At 50.5% G+C, this 19,960-nt stretch overlaps 5 protein-coding genes across 5 annotated transcripts; 3 read left to right on the plus strand and 2 right to left on the minus strand.

Annotated features, from left to right (window-relative positions):
- Nucleotides 1-4,954: 4,954 nt before the first annotated feature.
- Nucleotides 4,955-6,346, minus strand: PMZ80_008264 (uncharacterized protein; the record flags this gene model as incomplete). The annotated part of the gene is made up of 1 exon (XM_064876665.1): nt 4,955-6,346. One exon carries the CDS (start codon nt 6,344-6,346, stop codon nt 4,955-4,957), a length of 1,392 nt encoding a protein of 463 aa, XP_064727972.1.
- Nucleotides 6,347-6,404: 58 nt separating this feature from the next.
- On the minus strand, nt 6,405-7,112 carry PMZ80_008265 (uncharacterized protein; the record flags this gene model as incomplete). The annotated part of the gene is made up of 2 exons (XM_064876666.1): nt 6,405-6,773; nt 6,819-7,112. The coding sequence occupies 2 exons, from the start codon at nt 7,110-7,112 to the stop codon at nt 6,405-6,407; spliced, it is 663 nt and encodes a 220-aa protein (XP_064727973.1).
- Nucleotides 7,113-7,479: 367 nt separating this feature from the next.
- PMZ80_008266 (uncharacterized protein) lies at nt 7,480-8,080 on the plus strand (the record flags this gene model as incomplete). Its single annotated transcript, XM_064876667.1, has 2 exons — nt 7,480-7,787; nt 7,840-8,080. The coding sequence occupies 2 exons, from the start codon at nt 7,480-7,482 to the stop codon at nt 8,078-8,080; spliced, it is 549 nt and encodes a 182-aa protein (XP_064727974.1).
- Nucleotides 8,081-9,678: 1,598 nt separating this feature from the next.
- On the plus strand, nt 9,679-12,348 carry PMZ80_008267 (uncharacterized protein; the record flags this gene model as incomplete). Its single annotated transcript, XM_064876668.1, has 1 exon — nt 9,679-12,348. One exon carries the CDS (start codon nt 9,679-9,681, stop codon nt 12,346-12,348), a length of 2,670 nt encoding a protein of 889 aa, XP_064727975.1.
- A 687-nt stretch (nt 12,349-13,035) lies between these two features.
- On the plus strand, nt 13,036-15,580 carry PMZ80_008268 (uncharacterized protein; the record flags this gene model as incomplete). The annotated part of the gene is made up of 3 exons (XM_064876669.1): nt 13,036-14,965; nt 15,104-15,223; nt 15,387-15,580. The coding sequence occupies 3 exons, from the start codon at nt 13,036-13,038 to the stop codon at nt 15,578-15,580; spliced, it is 2,244 nt and encodes a 747-aa protein (XP_064727976.1).
- Between the last annotated feature and the right edge of the window lie 4,380 nt (nt 15,581-19,960).

The raw sequence follows: 19,960 nt of genomic DNA on the forward strand, positions 1-19,960 counted from the left end.
ATCGCAGCTATCGCTTGTACCTTGTCAGACACACGTCTGTTCGCTTGTACCATAGATGTGGTGTTTATGTCTGATAGTGCCGGCCCCCGTTCTTGGTAGCAGCAAATAGATCCCATACAGAGCCTTGCATGATACTCCCATCCGCACGGCATCTGCTTCGCGTAATACTCGGCGGAAGGAACCTCCTAGACCCACCACGCCATCATTGCAAATGCCAGTGTGTCATCCTTGGACTGCCCTATGTCAGTAGCTAGTGTCAAAGCCAGGGCTTTGACGTGATGGTCGAGTAGTGAAATCTTCGGAGTTGTATGATAGCGCTTGTGTTTCGGTGTTAGTGATGGCCGTCCGATAGTGTTGAAATCACGACAGAGCGCCATGAAACCACTCCATTGATGATTGCATGCAAGCCAGGAGAGAAGCTCTTGACAGCTTACCTTCCACCCGTTGTACGTTGTAGCTGCGTGCTGTTTCAAGGGATTTTCGGTGTGTTTTGGCTCGTTGAGAACAAGTCGCTGAAGCAATGGTGTTTTACGTCGTACAGCACCAATGAAGGCTGCACGTACCATTGGCGCAAATTCGCGCTTCGCTGACCAATCTTCAGATACCGTGAATGACGTGGGTTTTCGATAATGCTGATATGAACGGAGTACCTCTGTCAAAGCGGGATTGTGGAGCCGCTCAAGTATATGAGTTGGCGTGCGAGGAAATTCGAACAGCCTCGCTGAGATCGATCGCAAAGGGCAAGTCTTCCTGCCTGCGTGAGCACAACCCTGGTGTGTTTGGGTAGGCCAATTCTTGCAAGCAATTTCGATGCTGTACGGCTCCACGACATTCAGCTTGTGCGTACCATCGGTCGTCAACAAGCCTCGTCGTGTATCAGAGTCCTCGATATGCTGCAGTTGCACGAGCTTTAGTCGGTCTTGACAGCACATTTCAGTTTCGCTGAAATTATGTTCCAGCCACGCCATGAGCACTTTGTCGGCAGCCTCTCGAAGCAAATCGAGACTGCACCACCTCGAGTCGCCAAACTGGCCCTGGAGTGTGGCACGATCTGAGGCATCCAGATCTGGTAGGGCATTGGCCATGGCGACGGACGACAGCAAGCCTAACTTGCTGAGGTCCATGTAAAACTTTGTGTCTTGATCTTTCTTTGTCCGCGATAGTTGGTAGGGAAGTGGCCACTTTCTGAAGACCAGAGCAGCCATGTCCCGTCGAAGGTCCCCCATATTCCCTAGCTTCTGTAACATGACTTTGCAGACCAAGTTGAGCTCAGGTGCAAGGGCACACTATGCTACTAGCTCCAGGATTTCAGTGGGTAGGTCTTGCAGGTTTGTAGGCCGGTCTTCGCTTGTGATTGTTACCATTGCGGGCTGAGGTTCTGTATCACCCGGTAGCATGTCCTCGCAGTCTATAATTCCGCCTCTTCTCTGTCTGCTTGCCATGAGGTGGTCAGGCAATGGTTGTCGTACGATATCGTTCGTGTCATTCGCAGGATCATTTCGGGCTCGTTTGGCGCTGCGGTGTTCATCGTCATGGTCCAGGTGTAGATCGTCCTGAGTTCTTTTGGCAGCGATCGTCTTCGGGCTGACTGGTGTACTCATTACAGTGCGCATGCTTGATGCCGAGATGTTATAAGAAGTCTGGACTTGCGGATGGACTAGTTAATGATCAGTGATAGACAATATACCGACAAGCGAAAGAGAATTAGCGGAAAGGCAGTGATATACAAGCGAATGATGAAGGATGCTGTTAGATAGGACATATGTTTGGCAGTCAGCCCAGACATGCCAGAAGAGTCCGGAATATTTCTCGCGCTCATCGCGCCTGCCGTGTTGACTTTGACTTGAGAAACGTGGTTTGCTGCTGGCGGCAGCCGGGCAAGAGCATCGCAGCTTCAAGAGCCTCAATCGTTTTCCAAAGTAGATGGAGCCGTCTCAGAGAATCATGACATGATGCATCGGATATATCGAAGGAACACAACGTTCTCTGATATGTCTGCCAGCTGACTACTGCGGAAGCTGAACAGTCACGGCATATGCGTTGGCCTCCCGTGAGCGTTTCTCTGCAACTAAGGGATACATGGTTCCGTTGGTATCGCTAAGCATGATAGACGTCCCTTCTGGTCGTGATGAGATTGCGAGAGCAGCATACGCGTTTCCACGATGGGGATCTGATTGAACTTGCTGCATGGGTAATGAGCTGTGTTCGATCGAAGTTGCCGCGTGAGTAAAGGTCTAAGAGTGAACAGCGCGCTAAGACTGTTAGAGACTAGCTCGGAACGCGTTGCGTGTCTCAACTTTCTTAGAAACATAATCTTACCTGGCTTCAAAACATTCAGCTACCGATGTGCAAATGAAGCAACTACAGCATCCATAGGTGATGTATCTTGGGGTCAGCAATGCGTGCGTTCCGCAAACACCGTTTGTAGCTGCCTTGTGAACGAGGAGAAGCCAAGCCGATGTTGAATTATGAGAGAAAGAGCAAAAGCAAAAACAAAATAGTGGCACTCGGACTCGAACCGAGAATTTTCATCTGTTCAACTGACTCCTCCGTACACATGGGAACGACCGACGATAGACTTGCACTCAACATGAGACTGATAGTCGAAGATGCTACCAGCTAGGATGCCGGTAGGTGAGGTCTTTGAGATCTCGAGGGTCTTCTCTCCCTTTGTCAAGCTACCGCTGCCTCGTATTCGGATGTTTTGGTCAACATCCTGAGACAGCATTCCCGACAACAGTCAACCGTTCTTCGAGTTCCGCTAGCTTTGCTTCCCTCTGATAGACCGTCAGTCTAAATCCTGATGGACCATACTGTTCGAAACACAAGTCACGATGGTATCGCAACTTTCTTCGTGTTTCAGCCTCTGTCCTGCCTGTTTGCTTCTGCAGAAGACTTTTTGGTTTGCCCAAGTAACTCATCAGTATGGCTTCTGATGAGTATTGAGTAAAGCTATCGACGATCGACATGTCATGCAGTAAGAAGTCATTTGTTGTTGAATGATCAGATGAACCTTCCCATTAGGCCACACCACTGGTGTGAAGCGCAGGTTTGTGGCATGGGTTGTTTATGCCTTGGGTTGATAGCAACGTGTATGGCACGTGCATTGCGCTAGGGGTGCCAAAATGTAATGAACGTCGCAGAAGGCGTGAAATTAATGGGCGTGGAAGAAGAGCTCGAGTGGAAGGGCAAAAAGAAATTTGGGTGGTACTCGGACTCGAACCGAGGATCTTCATCTGTTCAACTAACACCTCCTTCTGCATAGGGTCGAATGTTATCGCTGGTCAACATGGGACTTCAGTAGTGGAAGATACCAACAGATCACAGCTGCTCGCACAGCTATGCCCGATGGACGAAGTCCTTTCGACCTTCTATGACGCTTCTGAAGAGTCTTCCCTCCCCCAGAAGCCCGTATATATAAAAGTACTCCATAGGAGCATTGATCCAGATATGTTTAGATTTAAAAAAGCCCTCAAAGAGAGCGTCTAGTGCTGTGAACACTTTTTTGGTAGTCCTGCTGGCCGTCATAAGAGAAAATGTTTAATAACCCTGGAGGGCTAGAGCGCCCACGTAGCTCTGCTATAACACCGAAGTGAAAGTAACAGGCATTGATCCAACCAAGAACATCGAAACCCATGTTTCCAGAACTAAAGAGTTGAACAGATGAACCTTTCCACTAGGCCACACCACCGGTTTGAGGTGCATATTTGTGACATTGATCTTTTGTGTCTTGCGAAAACGGCTGTGCGCTAGCCCGAGATGCAGATGCTTACGCCGAGCCGAGTAAAGGTGCGAAGGTGATTCATGGCGTGATCGGTTTTGTCGAAACTGGAAACATTCGAGACTGACTGCTGCGAGTAAATGAGACTTGACTGTGGTCCTAGCAAGATTTGAAGGGAGGATGAAGAAGGTAAAGAGCAAAAAGAAATCAAGGTGGCACTCAGATTTGAACTGAGGACCTCCGTCTGCGAGTGGAGTCAAGCTCCGATAAAACCTCACACACGTGAGCTGGTAATGCAATTCTCTGACTTCAACATGGGACTTTGTTAGTGGGAGATACATCGGCGGTTTGGTGTGCTGATGCTAGAACTCTTTCGAGCCCTCAGGTCTCCCCTCCTATACTTGCCGGTTGCGAAGACTTTCGCGGGCGGCCGGCCTAACGGTGCTTCCAGATGCTGCCTGGTAGCGTTGTTGTTTGCTGGGATGCTGGTTTGTTGTAAAGAGGGAACTAATGCCCTAAGGTTGAGGATGGTGTTGAGGTCGATGAGGTTGGAAGGTGTTAGCACAGACAGTGCTGCTGAGATTGATGAGGCTGATGAGTTTGATGAGTTTGATGAAGATCCTTGAGGTCGGTGAGGTCGGCGAGGTTGTTGAGGACGAAGAGGTTAGAATGGTGAAATTGATGAGGATGGTTGACTGAATAGTCGATAATTTGAAAGGCACGGCAAACGCACTGTGCTGTCTGAGGCTGTGGTGATTCGAGAGGATAGAGTCGTATGTTGGCCGCTTACTCTTCCTGCCCATGTAACTGTCAAATCTGCCCCAGACGAGACAGACAGTATTGAAGTCAGAGAATGCAATTACCAACCCACGTGATGAGATTTCATCTTGCTGTTGAACAACACGACGGTGTCTTACCACTAGACCATGCCACCAAGTAATCAATTGTTGGTGAGATTTTGCGTGGTATTGTATTTATCGAGCAATGGCGAAGTGAAAACAGCTTGTGGAGAGTGAAAATCGCTCTCGGATTTGTTCATATGCGCAGGACGGAGCTTTTAGAAGTGAACACGAGGAGTTGGCACTGACTTGAGGTGCAGAATTAGATTAGTCTGCAAGGTCGCATGCTGCATGAGGGCATTCATGGCTTGGGCCGCTTCGCTTCATCAAAACGTGGTGGTAAGTAGGGACTTCAAGGGTGCTGTGCTCCGAAAACAGATTTTGGTATCATGGATCACAACAGCAGATCGCCGTTCGAACTCCCTGCAACTGGCCTATATACCTGATCTGGCGCATTTTGATTGACCACATATCCCATATTCGGCAGAGTGCCCGCCGTCGGACTCGACAGATCGTTACCAGAATTATCGCTCAGACTCAGATTCTTGAAGTAATCATCGGCAGCATCAATGGCCGCTTGGTGTCCGTCAGCATTGCCATTGGTCATAGGTGTGCTGTTCAAGTCCAAGGTATCAACCATACTGGTGAACTCCTCTTTCCGTCGTTGCAAAGCTGGTGACTCGGGTAGGCGCCGAGGCCTCGCTGTGCGGAATACTTGTTGGACGGGCTTAAGGTAGATAGTAGCTAGAGTGCCAATGTTGAGGCACAATTCTTCGAGCGTGAGAGGATCTAGCTTCTCGTTCTCGGCTGTGATGGGTGGTTTGTCGCCCATGACAATGTTCTTGGCTGTGGCTGGGTCAGTTGACAGCAGTCGCCAGTACATGAAGCCTCGATCTCGCAGGTCAGGATCATCAGCATCTTCTGTACACCACTTGAGAACCTGCGGAACTAGTGATGAGCCTTTCGTTGGTCGTTGTATAAAGAGCTTAACAGTCGCTGTGAGCAGAGCAAGCTGGACTTCAACTGGCTCTTCGTGAAATGTGGCGAGGTAGTCTTGTAGCAGTGAGTCGGCATTCTCGATTCGATCTGCGTATTGGCCGATGATCCAGATGATAGCTGATTTGGCTTCTGGCTCGTCGAGCTCGTCTACTTGCCGAATGACTGTTGATATTATTGACTCGTATTGGTTGGGATATTTTCGGAAGATATTCCTGATGACCACTGTCGCTTCCTGCACAATGTATGGGATCTGTGCGTTGACTAGGCCAAGCAATGTGTCGATACACTGCCTGGCTGCAGGCTCAATTTTGATGGCTAGCTTGCCGATAGCTCGTACTGCTTTCCGAACGAACTGTACGTCGATCTCCGTGGCATACTCTTGGAGTTCGGCAAGGACGACCGAGATGTTCTCTTTGTTGGCGAGCATGAATATGAGCTCGAGCTTCGTGACCTTGACATAGATGGGATCGTTGTACTTGCAGAAGAACACTCGAATATCGCTCTGCAACACCTCCGGCCGCTGTTGCAGGATCAGGATACAATTTCGCAGTGTCAGATACTGAATTTCTGATGGCTTCGAGAGGAGGGTGACCAATGGCGGGGACAGCTTTTTGCATAGTTCATCGATTTTCCTCTGGTCGGAGATGTAGTTCATGAGGTAAAGTATGACACGTATCGTTGTAAGGACGACAGCCGAGTTCGAGTGAGATAGTCTCGGTGTAATTCGTTCTGCAAGAAGGAGTGCCTCATTCGATTCTTGAGGGACATAGGACATCAGTGCCTCCATGATATATGCTTGTGACCATCTAACGACGTTAGCATTGTCCATGAGTCTCGAGAACTACTCACTCGTTGCAATCGGAGAGGATGGACACTATCTTAGATGCGCTGGTGTAATCGATGGTTAGCTTGATGTTCTCGCTCCTCTCCCATATGTCTTGAAGGGATGAAAGCGCTGTGGCCACCACAGTAGGGTTCTCGTCCTTCAGCATCCGGTTCAGCCTGTCAATGAGATCTGATCCCTCGACCAGTCTCTTATCATGGTCGTAGATCTTCGCAACAGTAATAGCTGCTGTCTTCCGCACATAGGGATCACTGTCAGCCATCAATTTCTTCAATGGCCCTACTGTGGCCTCCACAAACTCTCGAACATGGATGTATGACATCGTCCTGAGCGCTAGAGCTCGAGTTAATGGGTTAGAGTCCTCAAGATCCTGGTGTGGTCAGCTTTGCATTCCACGGGCATCCGGGCTGCTCACCTGCTGCAGCACCGGCAACGCCTGCAGAGCAATTTCAGACTTCATTCTAGCATAGTTCTGAAGATAGAGAAAGCACATCTTCTTGATTTCTAGTACTGGTAGTTGCATACAGCCAATAACATCCGGGAACAGTGCGACCATATCATTGTTGCTCATGGTCATGTTGGCCACGATCTTCTTGAGAGTCGTCTTCTTCGCCGCATGGTTCTTGTCCTTCTTGCCATTGTTTTGAAGCTCGGCCCGTAGCTCGGCGACCTTGCCACGGGCAAAAAGTTTGGCGTCTCCAGTAGACATCTTCGAGAATGGCTATGCTGACTTCAATCCACCGATGGAAGGGACTTCATGGTCGAATGGACGAGAGACGATGGCTCTTTCGAACGCCTCCGAATTGTAGGTCACCGAGGCTCGACGATAAACCGTAGTTGCAGCGAACTTGGTGCTAGATGGAAGTACATGATGACCCCTGACCATCTCGTCGCCCGGAAGGCTCGACGTCGTATGCGCCAAGACATCAGCCTTGTCTGCTTCACAGCAGCCTCGGCGACCTCAGTGATACTATCGCTACTCCTCCAATGCGAACATACATCAACGACGATTTTACCAGATTCCGGCCCAAAAATCTTGAGATTTTCCAGGTACTCTAGACACGGCAGCCCTCACCATGTCGACCGAACGTATACCGCCGCCTCCAAAATGGGTAGTCGAACTCAACAGCCCCCCACCATCTCGATCCAAGAATGCAAACAGCCTACCAGACCCGCCAGGTTACCTCTCCTCCAAAGCTGTCTCTAAAAAGAGCGAGAAGTCCGCGCGAAAGCCACCTACGCAGGAAGAAATGGATACACTGAAGCTGAAGAAGTCATGGGAGATTGCGCTGGGCCCTGCGAAGCAATTACCTATGCAGGCTATTATGGGCTATATGAGTGGGAATGGTTTGCAGATTTTCAGTATTATGATGGTGTTTATGCTGTATGGTTCCGCGATCTGCTATTTTACTGCTGTGAGTGCTAACAATATACAGGTTCAAGAGTCCTTTACAAGCGATCGCAGCGACGAACGTTACATTTGCGAGATTTGAGGCGGAGTCAACCAAGAGTCAGATGCTGGGCGTAAAGGCTGTGTATGTGCTCATGAACTGTCTGTTACTAGCGCTGGGGGTGTGGAAGGTCAATGCCATGGGTCTATTGCCGACGACGAGGAGTGATTGGCTTGCTTGGGAAGGAGAAAGAGTGCCGTTGGAAAGAGCATATTTCCCAAACTGAACGCGACGGGATGTTATGATTCATGACATGCAGAACATGACAAAGTGTTTTGAGCTCTTGCGCCACTGCAAGGGTCGCACATTGGTTTCGGGCTATGTCGACCACGCCCTCAGTTCGACTACACACATGTTTTCGTTCCGAGATCAGAAATGTTCTTCACTACCCGGCCGAGGAGTGTCCGCTTCATGATGATCGTTGTGGTCGTTGCTCATACCCCGGTCCCACCAGCTGTGGCCAGCAATACCTTCGTTAGGTTCTTGAGCTTCATTGGTGTAGTCTTGGCTGTCGGTCTGAGAAGGACCGCCAGTGTGAGTGAGAAATGCCATTGGTACGCGAGATGCCATTTACCTGGAAGACACCAGGAGGAGAAGGTCGCTAATCCTTGGAGGAACGCTGGGCGGCCAGCGCACACCGTTTGTACATGGAACACCGTTCGTGAGGACCTCTACCACTCATCTGAGGCGTGTCATTACCCCATACTGTTCATTGTTCAGGCAGCGGGCAAAGATGAAACAAGCTCTCGTCTGATTGAAATCAACTTCTCGGTATCGTGCGCATATAAGGATTACCTCGGGTGGCTCAAGGCATGGTCGGCTCTGAGACCTTGCCAAGTTCGTCTGCATTGGCAGCAACGCGTGGTACAGGCAAACAAGCCACGAAAGACATGCCTGAGTTCGAGATGATCTATTGGTAGAGTCCTCTATGAGGCCGATGATGCCCTCGATCCGTGGCCCAACCTTTGCTCCATGTGGGCACGCTCTTGATACATCGAGGAGGATGCCGTCGCTGGGCGTTATGGGTTTAAGGCACTGCTGTTAGCTCGTGGTTATTTAGTCTATACACGAAGAAGAGAGAAGCCCGATTCCATGTGACGGACGCTGATGGGGTTCTCTATGTGAGAGATTTAGCAAGTCATGGTTTTCTTGAACACAAGTCTCGTATCTACTTATGTTGGCTACCCACGATTGTCGTTGATAACTTCTAAAGACGTGGTCAAGAAGGTGAACCACAAACGTGATATGGATCTCCTGTTTCGAAACAGCATATCCGACCGCTTCACCATGAGGCATTTATCTTATCAATCTGATCAGCTGAGGGTCGCTGATCCGGGGCTTCAAGCTCCTCAACTGGATGAAATCTTGAGCGAGGATCGTGCCGAAAGTTTAGATCGTTCAGGCCTGTGAATTTGTGCATGGGCTGGGCCTGAATCCGCCAGTCACAATCGTCATGCCCCACGCCGTCGCAGGCAATGCATGCCCTGCCTGTCAAGCGTCACCTTGCAGGTCGCGCTTGCCTTTCAATACCACACCTGCCCGAGATGTTGGCATCATGATTCGTAACTTTGTATGGAGAGCTCCAACACTCAACCCCGTGCAAACATAATTAGCTCCTTACAGTCCCTTGAACTTCACGACCTCAGCACCGATACCGCTGCGACAGCACATACCCAACATGTCCGTGGCAGTACAGACGGTCTGCATACGAACACTTCCGAGTCACCCTGCCACGAATCGCAGGTGACACAAGACAGCTCCTTCACCTCCTTCCCCTTAGATGCAGCTTCCACCAGCATATGGTCAACACTCCGAGCCGCCATCATGTCGAGGAATCCGCTGCTCATGCGGTCGTCGCCTGCTCTAGGCACAGGCTCATACGGCGCAGTGCCTATACCATCGGCCTCGCCCGATGATTCGGATGAAGACAGGATAAGAGACCACAGAACAAGAAATCGCCGGAAGAGCAGTCCTGCCAGGCAAGAGACTACCAATGGATACGGAGATTTGTTGACTAGACGTCGAACAACTTCCTGCGAGTATCAGCGCCATTCAAGGCGGCGCAAGTCAGAAGGCACCGAAGTTGGCCTTGGTCTCGACGGCAAGGCTTCTTTTGCTGTACCGATTGAGGCTCCAGGTCACCATGACCACTCGTCCGGGTCCAGCATGCACGATGTAAATGATGACGAGGATACGCAGAATAAGGATAATTCTCCTTATGCAGAGGTTAGAGCCTCAGTACCGAACACTGACAATACCACTTTGTCCATCAATACTCCTCGGATGTGGATCCTGTCCATGCTCTTCGCAATTGCAGGCTCAGCTACGAACTTGTTCTTTTCACTGCGATACCCTAGCGTGGCAATCACGCCTGTAATCGCACTCGTCCTGGTACATCCTCTGGGCCGCACCTGGGACCTGTTTCTCAAGCGTGCGCATGACCCAGAGACAACATTCATCTATGGCGATTGCCAGAAGCGCAATTCTGGTGACCAGCCCTGGTCTAGTCGGCTCCGGCTTTGGCTGGCACAAGGAAGCTGGAACGAGAAGGAGCACGCTTGCGTCTACATCAGCAGCAACGTTTCTTTTGGCTTCGCTTTCGCTACAGATGTCATTGTTGAGCAGCACAAGTTCTACAAACAGGATGTTACAATACTGTACCAGCTGCTTCTGACCATTTCTACCCAGATCCTCGGATATGCCTTTGCTGGCTTGACGAGACGCTACCTTGTACGGCCGGCAGCTATGATCTGGCCAGGTACACTAATGTCTACAGCTATGTTCACCACCATGCATACCAACGAGAACAAATCTGCCAATGGCTGGACTATCTCCAGATATCGATTTTTCGTATATGTCTGGGCCGCCGCTTTTGCTTGGTATTTTCTGCCCGGCTTGCTGATGCCAGCGCTGAGCTACTTCAATGTCATAACTTGGTTCGCTCCGAAGAACGTCGTTGTTTCGAACCTCTTTGGCGTTGCATCGGGGTTGGGCCTGTTCCCGCTCACCTTCGACTGGGCACAGATCGCCTATATCGGCTCTCCTCTGTTGACACCCTGGTGGGCAGCGGCTAATGTTATTGGCGGTCTGGCACTAGTGATGTGGATTATCGCACCAATACTCTATTACAGCAATACTCTGTTCTCCGCTTACCTTCCGATTCTTTCCTCCGCTGTCTTTGACAACACCGGCAAGCCATACGACGTCAGCAAGATTCTGACCTCGGACTTCGTGTTCGACAGAACAGCTTACGAGGGCTATTCAAGGGTCTACCTGCCGATTACCTACGTACTGTCCTACGGCGTTCAATTCGCTGCTTTAGCGGCTTTGGTAACACATACTGTTTGCTGGCACGGACGTGACATCTGGAAACAGTCAAAAGAGGCATATCGTGAAAGAGACGAGAAAGGTGTGCAGGCTAGCTATGCGCCCGTTCCGCAAACAGATGGCCAACCAACAACCAGGCAGCAACACGGTCGTGAAACCAGTGGTGAAGACGTACATTGCCGACTAATGCGCAATTACGAAGACGTACCAATGTGGTGGTACGCCCTTACCTTCATCGCCATGCTTGCCATCGGCATATTCGTGGTTGAGTACTATCCGGTATATCTGCCTTGGTATGGTTTACTGTTGGCACTCGGCATTACGACCATCCTCTTCATCCCAGTGAGCATCGTCATGGCCATCACCAATCAACACAGCAGCCTTTACCTCATCTGTCAGCTTATCTGTGGTGTGGTCTTTCCTGGAAGACCCGTTGCTAACATGGTGTTCGTGACTTACTGTTACATCAGCTCGGCACAAGGTGTCAAGTTCTCCTCGGATATGAAGCTCGGCCACTACATGAAGATACCACCGAAATTGCTGTTCAAAGTGCAGATGGCGGCAACACTAGTTAGCAGCTGTGTTCAGATTGGTGTGCTCAACTGGATGTTTATCAACATTCCAGGCATCTGTACGCCTGAAGCTATCAATGGATTCAACTGCCCCATTGCACGAGTGCATTTCAATGGAAGCATTCTTTGGGGTGTTGTAGGACCGCAAAGGTTCTTCGGGCCTGGAGCACTCTATCGACATCTGGTGTGGGCGTTCCTTATCGGAGCTGTTGCGCCGGTTATACTCTTCATGATCGCCAGGCGCCGAAAGAAGAGCATACTTCGTAAGGTGAATCTGCCTGTTCTTTTCGGAAGCTTGAGCTGGATACCGCCTGCCACCGGACTCAACTTCTCCATCTGGGCAGTGGTATGTTTCAGCTTCAACCATCTTGTCCGACGGAGGGCTTCGGCTTGGTGGGGTAAGTACACGATGACCATGTCGGCTGCTCTTGATTCTGGTTTAGCGTTCTCGCTTGTTGTGGTGTTCTTTGGATTCATATACCCCGGGTTAATGAAGGATTTCAAATGGTGGGGCACAGAAATATACAAGCAGGGATGTGACTGGCAGGCTTGTCCGTATCTGACGCTTGAGCCAGGCGAGAAATTTGGGCCTTGAAGGCGAAGGCATATACACAGGAAGAGATAGCTTATGAAGATACGACATATGATATGCGATACCTCACCAAAGCTATCTGCAGGTAGGCTTGCTGAGGTACACTATTGATGATGGCGTTGCGTGCGCCCTACATCCGAAAACTCTCTTCCACCTACTCCGTACAGCTATAGCATACAAATCTGCTGGGCATCTCGATCCTGGAACGGTAAGTGATCAACGCTGACATACCAGGCTACAATCCCTGCGATATCGGACTGAACGTGTGTTGAGTAGAAGTTCTTTTACATGTTCATCATGCGGTCGACGTATGCCTCGCAAGGAACTGAAGACCTGACCTGACATTGGCATTATTCTCTGGAGCAGGTGGACGCATCAGTGTCTGTTCAGGCTCGAGCGTGTTGTTCTCTCGGTTGTTCACGCTCACCATGTGTTTACTCCAGGCCTGACGTACCTGCCGAATGCACCTGATCAGTCCCTCCAAAAAGGTATATATAGGTGAGCCCTTTCCTCCTCTATTCTTCTTCTCTCTCGCTTGCCATTCTATACAGATGCCTAGCGGTTTCCGTGCCGTCCAAGCACCCATTCGACCACAAGCAGACCACTCCATGGTACACTACTTCATGCAATCATCTTCTCCCTCCTTCATACCATCTTGGTGTAACTCCGCAGCAACCTCGAGCAATCGCGATGCCAGAATCAATCCTAGATCTTGAAAGAAAGATCTTGGCTCTTGAACAGCAGAAAATCAATATCGAAATCAAGATCTGGAACGCTAAGGACAATCTCCTCAATGCTCAAGTCAATCAAGCTCAAGCACTGAATACCCCAATCGACTCTGTCTCCTCTGGATCGGGCTTCCATGGCCATGGACAGCAAGCCAATGTCACACAGAATGATGTCCGACCGCCTCAAATCTCAACTCAAAGTCAAGAGAATCAGAATTCAAGATCTGCAGACTTGAACTCCACACCACAGCCACGTAATGTGTCACCTTCTGTCTCTGCCAAGACAGGCTCAGGAGACCGCTACAATGAACCCATGAACAATCAAGGATTGCCTACTGGTAGTAGCCAGGACGAGCAAACACCGTTCAATGGGAACAACCAACCCTCCAACAACCCGACTTCTCTTTACGATGCTTCTCCTTCTGTCAATCTCGAGCAGCAGGCTCAAGTCAATGCACAATATGCACGAGTTGAAATCATGGCTCCTTCGACCTCCAGACCCTCGACAGCAATGAGCAATTTGAGAAGTCAACAGATGCCACCACCGCCAATCCGGTCTCCCAACCCTCGGCAAGGAGCAACCTCTCCGCGCCGACAACCATCTCGCATGCAGCAGAGACAGATTGCAGCACCAACACCGCGCTCAAGCTCAACAACTATCAATCCTTTCCTCCATTATGGTCAAGCCAATCCTGCTGCGACAAGTCCCCGTCTGCAGAATCTACCACCAACGCAATATCCTAGCTTCTTGCCAGATGATACATCGGGTAGCGGTCCCCATATTGACGCTCAGTCCGGTAACAACACGACACAGGCGTCACCTACCTCAACCCACTATGCACCGCAGTACGGTCAAGGTCCCCTTTATCAGCAGGCGCAACAAGTACCCACCGCCAGTACCTTCTCATTCTACACTGGCCTGCACGGGATCCCGCCAAACCCTGCATTGCCACACGACTACTCCAATCCCAACGTCAACGAGCGATCCATCCTGGCCAGTAGAACTGCCCCAGGACTCGGCAAAGGCTTGACGAAGAAATCAAAGGATGTACCCTCCCAGTCTCAACGTGGCAGAGGCTCAGACGCATCCAGTCCATCCAATCACACCCTACAACGCAAGCGCACACCATCCGTCGAGATCACCGATCAACGACCAAGACAACGATTGCGCAGCGAAGACAGTCGAGTAATGACACCACCACTTAACGACAATGGCAACGACAACATCAAATCCGAAGACTCGCCCATGCGTGACTCCGATCCCTTCGGTGGCTTCAGGCCAGCAGTGCCAGGCCAGCCACTCACATTCGGAGCCATAGACGAGTATAACGCCGCTCCACCACCAACGCGACCACAACGCTCCAACGACGAGATCGCAGAGCGAGAAAACCTCGATACTACCCATGGTCCTCCACAATCCCGCCAGCCACGAACAGGTCGATCCTCTCAAGCTCAACCGCCCCCAACAAAAGGCCACACAGCAAACTTCCTCCGCACAGGCAATAGACCGCCCATAAACGAGAACTACAATACCTCTGACAACGAAGAAGAGCCAGAACCCGAATCTACCTCACCCACCTCAAACCAAAACAACCCCCGCCGCCGCCGCGCCCCAACCGGCACCCCCGCCCTCCTCGCACAATCCGAAATCGACAACACCGACGCTCCTCGGCCTTCTCGTCCTCGAAAAGCCCCAGGATCTTACAAAACCGCCGAGTTCAAACCACTTAGCCCTGCTGAGAAAAACGCCCTCGAGAAACGCTTCTGCTGTCAGGTGGCCAAGATCATCGGGAGTAAGATTTGTGTTAGTAGGCCGCCGGTGCCGTTTGATGGGGTGCCGATTCTTGAGAGGTTGAAGGATAGGTTACTTGGGGAGGGGGAAGGGGAGGGAGGTGAGTGTGTTATTTATTTGCTATCTACTTGTTTGTGTGTTTTGGGGGGGGGGGGGGGGGGGGGGGGGGGGCATGGGAACAGAAGTGTTTGGTTTTGTGGTGATGAGATGGATGGATGCTAATGTGAATGCGTGGCAGAAGACGAGTCCGACGACAAGAAATACCGCACATACACTGACTTCCACACCGATGCGAAGAGGATGTTGGGTGATTATGTCAAGTTGGGGCAGTGTGAGGGGTGTCCTTTTGAGGTTACTGGTATGTTGTGTTGTCTAATCCTACCTACCCTTCCTACCCTGCTCACCCTTGGGCCGTCCCTTGCATGCTCCACTCCATCCTACCGGACTCCACATCACACCACATCATATCTGCGCCCGGACCACACCCCCCACAGACCAAAGCTAATCCCACCCCCACCCAGGCAACGCCCGCGTAATGTGCTACCGCATGCGACTGATCTCCATTCTTGATGCGCGCATGAAGGAGATCAAGCAGTGTATCTATGAGTGTGAAATGGATTTCGCGGCTGATGATTGGGAGGGACGGAGGAGGAAGGTTGATGAGTGGTTTTCGAGGGAGGATTTTGAGGCCGCGAGTCATGATGCGAGTAAGTGAGTGAGTGAAATGGGGAGGAGGGTGGTTGCGGTTGTGGAGTGGAGGAGGGATTGAGGGGATGCGGTAGAGCTGGGTGCTGGGTGAGAGGAGAGACGAGATTTGCTGAATGGAGATGAGTGCTGAATCTTCGGTCCCGAAGAAGTTTTGCTGTGAATGAATGGTGCTGGTGTGTTGGGGTGCTAGGTGTGAGCTCCATAGCATATCTCGGTGAAAGTGAGCTTGGTCAGGATGAATGAAAAGCATGATTTGAAAACACGCGGGATCTTACATGCCTTGTTGCTCCATATGCTATGTTCGATCTGGGCTCTGGTCTGGGAGACCTCATCGCCTACCAGGTGCTACAGCGCCATTTGTTCTGATGCTGTGCTAAAGCTCTTAGTCTGCCATTGCTCAGCGGCGCCAGACTTCACAGTCACCAAACCAGCAGATTCGGACCAGCTATGTCCTGTCTCAGGTTGTCCTTCTCTTGAGAGATTTGCCTCATTTATGCGCTTCATAGGGGAATGGGAGCAAGGTACATCTTCACACTGACTGGGTGGAAGAACAGTGCGTTCCACTCGGTCATACCAAATGGTACTCTCATATTGATACTTCTTTCTATGATGGTGGACTCCAACAAAGCCGGGGCCTGTGAAGACTTGAAATCGCAAGATAACTCGAGTCTTCGCTGGACGGGTGGGGCAATTGGCTCCGACGTAGTGCGCGCTTCTCATTGACAGTATCTCTCCACAGATCATCGTCATGTAATAGCTCTCAGTGTTTGACAATTCTGTGCGGAAATGATCAGGATCACTCTGGTTGTAATGAAGGGCCAAGGTAGATCGTGGTTCGCAACACCGAAGCTCGAGCTGCCCGATCTGAAGCCTTTTGACGTTGTAGTAAGCGACAGGTAGTTCGAGAGTTGTCGTGTTCCCTAGAACACCGAATGTGCCCTCAGTCTTATCGTTCTCATCTATGCTGAACCACCGTGATGATACCATCACAAAGCGATCGATCTCAGCCTTTCTTACACCCCTTTTCAAACGCCTTCAACAACGACATAAAGTCGTGATCCTCCATACTTCCGAAGACAGGACTGTTCCCTAGCCTCGCTTGTGCAATGCGTGGACTCGAAATCCCGAACGCCACACGCGCAAGATACCTTGGGTCGTCTCTGTCCGGACACGCCTCGAGCACCGCGAAGAACGCTTTCGAGTCCCATTCTCTACGAGGACGTTCCACTCTGGTGACAGGTGTCTTTGTCTCACAGTATGTGCAATTGCCGCATTCCCCATTGCCTCCTGGCAGTATGTCGCCGAAATGCTGCGCTAGGCTTGCGGCGAAACAACGGGTACCAGTGATGAGGTCGATCACTGAGTTGATACGTTGTAGCTCTTGTTGCTCGCGATTGACGAGGTCTTTATACAACGCGTCGATGATCTTTTGTCTTGCGGTGTTATCTTTTGGCATATCCTTGAGTATGCGGAAGATGTTGATGACTCCGGCCACCTGGAGATCGATAAGACGCTCGTCGTGCCAGGAATTCAACTTGGCAACTAGATCTGCTCGTGGTAGACCGCTCTTTTGTGCGGCAATGTCGATATCCACATGTGAGTACTTCTTTGCCTTCTTCGTTGCGCTGTGAATAGCCTTGGCAGCCGGCGAAGTGTCTGTGATGTTCTTCATAGGCACGTAGGAGTACTTTGTGTATTTGGGGGTTGTCGCCCGGAGCAATTCGAATCGCAGCTCAAGTTGAGCATAGATGTTGTTGAGAACGTTTGTCTTGATATCGTGTTCCCGAGATTGATTGTAGAGACTGACCTCCAAGAAGCCGTCGGATAGATTTGAAGCGAAAACATCCTGTAACAGATCCTGTACAGACTTCTTGGATGGCAGATCACCACGAGCAAAACTCTCACGCAGATGTAGATCTTCTGCACAGAGATAGAGGAGGCAGTGACTCTCAAGTCCATCTCGACCAGCACGACCTATCTCTTGACTATAGCCTTCGAGACTGCGAGGAACATCATAGTGTATTACGTTGCGAATGTTGGCCTTGTCAATACCCATACCAAAGGCAATGGTAGCCACGATGATTAAAGAATTTGAACGCATGAACTTTTCCTGCACACGTGTTTTCTCTTCTTTGACCATTCCAGCATGGAAGAACTCAGCCTCAAACCCTTTCTGGTGTAATTGGGCAGATAGATCTTCCGAATGTTTCTGTAACGTCACATAAATAATCGTTGGTCCAGGAGATTTTCGTAGAAATGATTGAAGCTTGGGATACGATTCTTTCTTCGTCTCGAATGATTGAGCTTGCAAACGGAGATTTGGTCTGTAGGTCGACGTCCGGAAGAGCCCAGCTTCTGGTATGTTGAATGCGCGACAAACGTCTTTAGCAACCTCTCGGGTGGCCGTGGCAGTCAGACATATCACCCTCTCGGCTTGAATCTCTTTCGCAAATCGAGCGACTTTCAGATAATCAGGTCTGAATGCATGGCCCCATTCGGAGATGCAATGAGCCTCGTCGACTGCTAGCAGACGCACCCCACCCTTCACGTTCGCCATTGAGGCTACAAAGCCTTCGTTATTCAGCCGTTCTGGTGCGCAGTACAGTATGTCAAGAGTACCATCCCGCATGGCGTCCACAGTCGCGAGGTATTCCTCCCTCGACTTGGTGGAATCTAGAGCAGCAGCACTGATGCCACGGCGATTTAGCGCATCGACTTGATCTTTCATAAGTGCGATCAATGGACTGACGACCAATGTTATACCGCTCTCAGCAGGACCCTGGCGCATTCCGGCTTCCTTATCCAGCTCCTTGAAGGAGAGAGCTGGGACCTGGTAGCACAAGCTCTTGCCACCTCCTGTAGGAAATACTACGACTGCACTTTCCCCTTGTAGTAGTCGCACAATGGCCTCCTCTTGCTTCAGACGAAATGCTTGCATACCAAATCGTTCTTTGAGGACTTTGCGAGCAATGGTGAGGGGAGACGATGGAGCATTCATGTGGTTCTCATTTCGTGGACGTTTGCTATCTTTGATGAGAACCTCCTCGGACTTGCGCTTGAGCAGACGTTGTGCTGGAACCTCAAGCTTGAGCATTTCTGCTTCATCTGAGGACGACAGACCGAAGTCGTCGCTATCGGTATGCGATGCCATCACGCGCGTGTGGCATGAGTGTATGGACTTATATGAAAGACCAAGCAGTAGCTGCACATCAATACAGTCGTAATGTTGCGAGCATACACTACCAAGGATTCGAGGAATCCGATCTGCTTCAATTAGTAGCTAATGAGATCAACGTGAAGAAGTGTACAGCTAGAAAGCTTGGACATATGTCTCTGAATCATGAACATCCCAGGCGTAGGACCACAGAATACGATATGCGGAAGGTGATCTCGTGAAAAGCACGGTCGTGTATATGCATTCATGTGTGAGTTGAAGCCGCGATGAACAAGCTTACCTAGGTTGCAGCAGGCGTGGCTGGCGTTGCAGATAAGACGCGCTAGACGCGTCATCACGTGAACATATGAGGAAGCGGAATATCAATGCCTTGAAGCCTTATTTCACCCATAAATCCACGAAATGTACCTCCCGTTCCTCTTAGCACTGATTCCCCCTACCACACCAACCGTCAATAGATGTAAAACAAACAAAAGCACGAAGTCGCTGGTTGTCTCCAACCTGACTACGAGTACTACCACGTCGGCTTGTTATTCAAGCACAGGACCCTAATATTGGCGCCTACGGAGGTGTGTCCCAAAAAGAATTACCGCGCTAGCATGAAGCGGGCCTCTAATGACGAGCTTGAATATCAAATTACACGCTGAGTTGGGTACTGATCAGTACTGGCGCTTAGACAGCGCTATCGGTTTCTTTTGTACAAGCACTCTTAGGCACTCTTTGAGATTGCTCCGGGGCGGAGTTGCCTAGAAGTCCGATACAAGACCGTCATTACACTCTGAGCTATCACTAGCGTGGTAAGTCTTTCTGGGACACACCTCCGTACTATCGATATAACTGAAATGTGTTCTTTGGGCTCCCATGGGGCTTACAGCGACAGGAACGTGGCTGCACTCAACAGATGGGTACGTTATGGCTTCTGGGAAGTTGAGCAAGGAGACATTCTTCGATTGCCGTATCTGTGGGCTATTCCTGGGCGGCTTCGGATCGAGGCTTTCTGGTTTTGTGTACATTCCGTCCGGTTGTGACCTCTCTGTTGAGATTGACCTACTATCTGGCCCCAGGTCTGTCATAGTAGTCGTTGCAAGGCTGTATTGCACGACTGGCAATACCCTAAGTGCTGTGGCTCATCGACAAAAAGACCAGGGACTAAATACGTTGTTGAACGGGCGCGGGCTCGTTTCGTGGCAGAGGCGCAGCATTGTCCTGTCA

This window comes from Knufia obscura (genome assembly GCF_036327395.1).
Source record: "Knufia obscura strain CCFEE 5817 isolate CBS 148926 chromosome Unknown scaffold_10, whole genome shotgun sequence".
Classification (NCBI taxonomy): Eukaryota; Fungi; Ascomycota; class Eurotiomycetes; order Chaetothyriales; family Trichomeriaceae; genus Knufia; species Knufia obscura.